The 7,264-nt window shown below is 38.7% G+C and overlaps 1 protein-coding gene across 1 annotated transcript in view; it reads right to left on the reverse strand.

The window, feature by feature from the left end:
* Positions 1 to 7,264, reverse strand: part of med12 (mediator complex subunit 12) — a 146,450-nt gene that overhangs the window by 20,800 nt on the left and 118,386 nt on the right. Inside the window, 3 exon segments of the mRNA XM_051935384.1 lie at positions 5,237 to 5,466; positions 5,811 to 5,879; positions 5,976 to 6,184. Coding sequence (XP_051791344.1) covers positions 5,237 to 5,466; positions 5,811 to 5,879; positions 5,976 to 6,184 — 508 coding nt within the window.

Genomic DNA, 7,264 nt, shown 5'->3' on the forward strand with positions numbered 1-7,264 from the left:
ACAGCTTTAAAATTTAAGAAATGAAGAAGATAAAGAGAACTTTGTTAATAAGTTAATAAAACCCAATTGTAATATTAGAATTGCTTTCTTATCCTGATAACCAGAAATCAGGCATTCTATTAGAGGTAATATTCCAGTATTTGAATTATTGATTACTACAGCCATTTTCAATAAAATTTACATTGTGAGATTTTGAGTTTTAATGCTAGTTTGGCTACTCTCGTTGAAAATGTAGCTTTGATTTTTAACAAATATACTGTGCGCCTTATTCTCCCAGTAGAAGCTACAAACATACATAAGGGGTATAAAGAAACAGCAACTGGAAAGGGTAAATAAATAATAAATCAAATAATGCAAAATATATCAAGAAAATATCAAATACAGTATGCAGTAAAGTGAAAAAGTAAGTACACCCTATGGAAATGAACTTTTTCAACATATCTGAACATGAAAACAATGCTTACAGGCAAAGGCTTGAACAAATGACATAAAATCGACATGGTGTGTTCATTCTTATAATTTAAATAACAAACATGCAGATTTGTCATGTGGAAAATATAAGTACACCCCTACATTTAGAACCATTTCAAATCCATACAGTTTGAAACAGGTGCTCCAGAATATGTGCCAATGATTAGAACCTCAAGAGGGAGTCTTATTCAAACCGCAAATATCCAGAGTTTGGTGTAATCCTTGCTATTGACGTGTGTGGTGTCATCATGCCATGAGCAAAAGAACTCTATAAGAGGGCTGTAGATGCCTAAGAGTCTAGCAAGGAATTAAAAAAAAAAAAAAGATCACCATATTATTTGAAATCAATCACTCCACTGTAAGGAAAATTTACAAGTAACGCAGATTTCAAATGATTGCTAATTTGTCTGTGATTGGCCGGCTCAGTAAAATTGGCCCAAGACTGGTCTATTTGATTCTAAAATAAGTCTCTAAGAACCCCAAAATTTTATTTCAAGATCTACAGATAGCACCTGCAAATGTTGGTGTGAAAGCACATGGCATCGACAATCAGAAAAAGATTGCACAAATTTGACCTGCATGGGATGTGTAGCAACAGCAGTCTTACATTGAGCACTGTCACTTTATCTGACTTTACTGCATTAGTGTCTACCCAAAAAAACTTTAGCTGATTTCTGCTAAAGGGCATACTTATCTTTTCCCTGTAGACCATTATATCTATAATATTTTTGTTTAATAAATGATTGAAAAGGCAAAATATCCTTGTGTTTTTTCAAAGTACAGTATATTATCTTTATCTGTAGGCATTGTTTGTATGAAGATCTACTGTTTACCAATTCAAATATGTTGAAAAAGACAATTTCCATAAGGTGTATTTACTTTTTCATATGACCATATCAACATCAAAAGCAGAAAAACCCATGTAGAATGTGCCTCTCACCCTGCTGTCTATTAACATTTGTTTCTTTTGAGCGCTACAGAAGTAACAGACTGACCTCTCCTTTCAAGTCTCTTTCAAGTGCTCCCAGAATAACAAGTGCAAATGACCCAAATTTTGTAAAGTCACATGCTTTTTTTCCTTTTTTTTAATCATCACTACACATGTATCATTTGTTGGTTTGTAAGCTTTTGTAATATACTTTAGTGAATCATTTCAATATATACTTAATATGATTTTTCTATGTTTAAAAGAACATAGGTGGAATGGTGTTCACCCCCCAAAAAATCTTCACACAGTAGAATAATGAGTAAACCACATTGTGAGTAATGGGTAGTTTAATTATTATAAATAATGTACTAACTTAAGTTTTTTTAATAAACTGCATTTACAAATACAAAATAGTATCAGATCTGACTGTGGAAACAAAATTAACTACATAACTACATACAGTATTATTTGTATGTTATTCATAAAAGTATTATACTGCTTTATAATGCCACACGTTCCCCTAAGGCCAAATAAACTATCTATCTATATAAAACTATCTATCTATATATCTAACGGTAAAGGTTAATGTTAGTTTGTAACTCACACATATTTAATGTTCTAGATATTTTTTTCCCCAATTAATGTACTCAGCTTGCAGCATTCAAGCAATCTTCACTTTATTTCATATTTTAAAGAATGCACCTTAACAAGGGCATTTAATAAAACAGTGTAGTGCTAGAACACATCAAGGACATCATCCCTGACAGTCTGGACCCTCTCGTTTGCCTACCGTTGCAACAGGTCCACTGAGGATGCCATCGCCATAACACTTCACACCACCCTGTCTCATCCGGAGAATAAGAACGGTTATGCCAGGCTGCTGTTTGTGAACTACAGCTCTGCTTTTAACACCGTCATTCCATCCCAGCTCATCACTAAACTCCTGGATCTGGGGCTTAGCTTTTCACTGTGCAACTGGGTACTGGACTTCCTCACCAGCAGACCTCAGCAAGTGGTTATTGGTGGAAAAACCTCCTCCATCATCACCATCAACACTGGACCCTGCAGGGCAGTGTGCTCAGCTTTACTCTCTCTACACCCATGACTGTGTAGCTACAGTGGGTACGGAAAGTATTCAGACCCCCTTCAATTTTTCACTCTTTTGTCATATTGCAGCCATTTGCTAAAATCATTTAATTTTTTCCCTCATTAATGTACACACAGCACCCCATATTGACAGACAAAAAAAAGAATTTTTGAAATTGTTGCAGATTTATTAAAAAAGAAAAACTGAAATATCACATGGTCCTAAGTATTCAGACCCTTTGCTCAGTATTTAGTAGAAGCACCCTTTTGAGCTAATACAGCCATGAGTCTTCTTGAGAAAGATGCAATAAGTTTTTCATACCTGGATTTGGGGATCCTCTGCCATTCCTCCTTGCAGATCCTCTCCAGTTCTGTCAGGATGGATGGTAAACGTTGGTGGACAACAATTTTTAGGTCTCTCCAGAGATGCTCAATTGGGTTTAAGTCAGGGCTCTGGCTGGGCCATTCAAGAACAGTCACAGAATTGTTGTGAAGCCACTCCTTCGTTATTTTAGCGGTGTGCTTAGTGTCATTGTCTTGTTGGAAGGTAAACCTTCAGCCCAGTCTGAGGTCCTTAGCACTCTGGAGAAGGTTTTTGTCCAGGATATCCCTGTACTTGGCCGCATTCATCTTTCCCTCGATTGCAACCAGTCGTCCTGTCCCTGCAGCTGAAAAACACCCCCACAGCATGATGCTGCCACTGCCATGCTTCACTGTGGGGACTGTATTGGACAATTGATGAGCAATGCCTGGTTGTCTCCACACATACCGCTTAGAATTAAGGCCAAAAAGTTCTATCTTGGTCTCATCAGACAAGAGAGTCCTTCAGGTGTCTTTTAGCAAACTCCATGCGGGCTGTCATGTGTCTTGCACTGAGGAGAGGCTTCTGACAGGCCACTCTGCCATAAAGCCCTGACTGGTGGAGGGCTGCAGTGATGGCTGACTTTCTACAACTTTCTCCCATCTCCTGACTGCATCTCTGGATCTCAGCCAAAGTGATCTTTGGGTTCTTCTTTACCTCTCTCACCAAGGCTCTTCTCCCCCGGTAGCTCAGCTTGGCCGGACGACCAGCTCTAGGAAGGGTTCTGGTCGTCCCAAACGTCTTCTATTTAAGGATTATGGAGGCCACTGTGCTCTTGGGAACCTTAAGTGCAGCAGAAATTTTTTTGTAACCTTGGCCAGATCTGTGCCTTGCCACAATTCTGTCTCTGAGCTCTTCAGGCAGTTCCTTTGACCTCATGATTCTCATTTGCTCTGACATGCATTGTGAGCTGTAAGGTCTTATATAGACAGGTGTGTGACTTTCCTAATCAAGTCCAATCAGTATAATCAAACACAGCTGGACTCAAATGAAGGTGATCTCAAGGATGATCAGAAGAAATGGAAAGCACCTGAGTTAAATATATGAGTGTCACAGCAAAGGGTCTGAATACTTAGGACCAAGTGACATTTCAGTTTTTCTTTTTTAATAAATCTGCAACAATTTCAAAAATTCTTTTTTTTGTCTGTCAATATGGGGTGCTGTGTGTACATTAATGAGGGAAAAATTAATTTAAATGATTTTAGCAAATGGCTGCAATATGACAAAGAGTGAAAAACTGAAGGGGGTCTGAATACTTTCCGTACCCACTGTAAGTACAACTCTAACACCATCCTCAAGTTTGCTGACAATACCACTGTAATAGGTCTGATCAGCGAGGACGATGAGACGGCCTACAGGGAGGAGGTCAGACTCCTGGCAGAATGGTGTCAGAACAGCAGCCTCACCCTCAATGTTAGCAAAACTAAGGAGAGGATTGTGTATTTCTGCAAACAGGCAACAGAGCACAGCCCCATCTATATCGGAGGTGAGGCTGTGGAGCAGGTCAGCAGCTTTAGGATCCTCGGAGTCACCCTCACTGATGACCTTAAATGCTCAAGTCATACTGTGGCAGTAGTCAAGAAAGCCCAACAATGCCTATACTTCCTCAGGAGACTGAGTAAAGCCCGGATGTCCCCCACAACCCTGTGCAGATTCTACAGGCGTACTATGGAATCCACCCTGACAGGATGCTTCACATCCTGGTACAGCAACTGCTCAGTTCAGGACTGCAGAGCTCTGCAGCGTGTGGTGAATACAGCACAGCAGATCACAGGCACACATCTCCCTGCAATCCATGTCATCCACACTACACACTGTCTCAGGAAAGTGAACTGTATCAGGTGGGACCCCAGCCACCCTGCACTGTCACTTTTCACCCTCCTATCTGGGAAGCGACTAAAGTTCATTTTCTACCCAACTGCAATCATGAACAATCAGTAACCTTGTGTCACCTCCACTGTTACCTGCACATATACTTCTGCCACTGTCTCTATTTATTCCTAGGATCCTGGTTTTATTTATTTACTTATTTATATTCATTCAATTATTGTGTTTTTTTTGTCTATGTTCACTGTCTGCGGGGGCACATGCAAGCAAGCATTTCATTGTACATGGTACTTGTACACATGACAATAAAGAATTGAATTGAAATTGATTTTCTGAAATTGTATTGATTTTATATATCACAGTACAATGAAAGAGACACTGTATTAAAACAGATGCATGTTATGTTAACATATCAAGAAGCACATGTTCACTTTCATATGTAATTTGAAAAAGTAGACTATAAATCAACCAACAATTTAAAATAAGTACAACGGAAAAGCAATTTAAATGATAGCATCTCACCTCTATAAAAATTTGATCACACACAAAAAAAAGAGCCTTACCTCTGTGTGTTTGGCATAGTATGTGCATAGCCAGGTGCCTGCTGGTGAACATAGCCACTTGGTCTTGTCTGCATCTGCCGATGAGGGTCCACCATTGCTGGGTTTGTACTTGGGTGCGTGCCTTGAAAGGGTGCGTTGGAATAAGTAGTTGGAACCATTCCACCTGTTTGTGAAGGATGCTGCTGCATTCCCATGTGTGAGGCATAATTTGTATAATTCTGTGATATATTCTGGAAAGAAAACATTACTTTGGAGAGACAATAGGAGCAAAACAGAAACAGAAGCAAAATACCAACTTGCCCTAAGGCTTAATAAAACAGGATATGAATATATATATATATATATATATATATATATATATATATATATACACACATACATACATAGGAATAAGTGGAAAAAATACAAATTCTTCTTTTACATTAAACAGTCTTTCCACCAAAATGTATGCAGGACTACTAGTGTGGAAGGGAACGATTATTCAAAAGATATAAGCTAAAGGGTTGCAAGCAAAAATAATTTTTAAGCCTAAATCCAAGGAGATGCTATGAAATTACTTATCTTTTCTACCTACCTGAGGTGTCTGCATTGGCACATAGGAAGGATTTGGGTTCATCTGCCTTGGCCCTAACACCTGGTTTTGCTGTGTAAATAAGGAAAGTCATTAAAGTAACAAAATAAAAAAAATGTAAAGGAAGACAACCAGATTACTATTTCCATTTCTAAATACATCTCTCACCAGTTTCACCTGCAGTTGGTGTCGCAGAAGTTGCCCTTGTTGAGATGGCTGTTTATTGTACTGTGCCATACGGAATGTTTGTTGATCTATCCCAATCATTCCAGGTATACCAGGCATGCCAGGCAAACCGGGATACTGAGGCCTGTTTTGCATAATTTTTCCAGAATTCAAAGGGCGTACAGGACGATAAGAAGTATCCATCCGTGGTCCTCCTCAAGAAAAATTAAAAAAAATATAAATATTATGATTATATATCCTACATATATATATATATATATATATATATATATATACATATATATATATATATATATATATATATATATATATATATATATATATATATATACACACATACATACACACATATATATACACACATATATATATATATACATACATACATATATACACATATACATATACAGTAATCCCTCCTCCTCAATCGCGGGGGTTGCGTTCCAGAGCCACCCGCGAAATAAGAAAATCCACTAAGTAGAAACCATATGTTTATATAGTTATTTTTATATTGTCATGCTTGGGTCACAGATTTGCGCAGAAACACAGGAGGTTGTAGAGAGACAGGAACGTTATACAAACACTGCAAACAAACATTTGTCTCTTTTTCAAAAGTTTAAACTGTGCTCCATGACAAGACAGAGATGACAGTTCCATCTCACAATTAAAAGAATGCAAACATATCTTCCTCTTCAAAGGAGTGCGTGTCAGGAGCACAGGCTGTCACAGAGATAGAGAGAAAGGCAAACAAATCAATAGGGCTGCTTTTAAGTATGTGAAGCACCGCGGCACAAAGCTGTTGAAGGCGGCAGCTCACACCCCCTCCGTCAGGAGCAGACAAAAAGAGAGAGAGAGAGACAGATTATGTTTTTCAATCAAAAATCAATACGTGCCCTTCGAACTTTTAAGTATGCGAAGCACCGTGCTGCATGTCGTTTCAGGAAGCAGCTGCACAAAAGATAGCAACATGAAGATAATCTTTCAGCATTTTTAGACGAGCATCCGTATCGTCTAGGTGTGCGAACAGCCCCCCTGCTCACACCCCCTACGTCAGGATCAGAGAAAGTCAGTGCAAGAGAGACAGAGAAAAGTAAGCTGGGTAGCTTCTCAGCCATCTGCCAATAGCGTCCCTTGTATGAAATCAACTGGGCAAACCAACTGAGGAAGCATGTACCAGAAATTAAAAGACCCATTGTCCGCAGAAACCCGCGAAGCAACGAAAAATCCGCGATATATATTTAAATATGCTTACATATAAAATCCCGCGATGG

This window comes from Erpetoichthys calabaricus, chromosome 12, assembly GCF_900747795.2.
Source record: "Erpetoichthys calabaricus chromosome 12, fErpCal1.3, whole genome shotgun sequence".
NCBI lineage: Eukaryota > Metazoa > Chordata > Cladistia > Polypteriformes > Polypteridae > Erpetoichthys > Erpetoichthys calabaricus.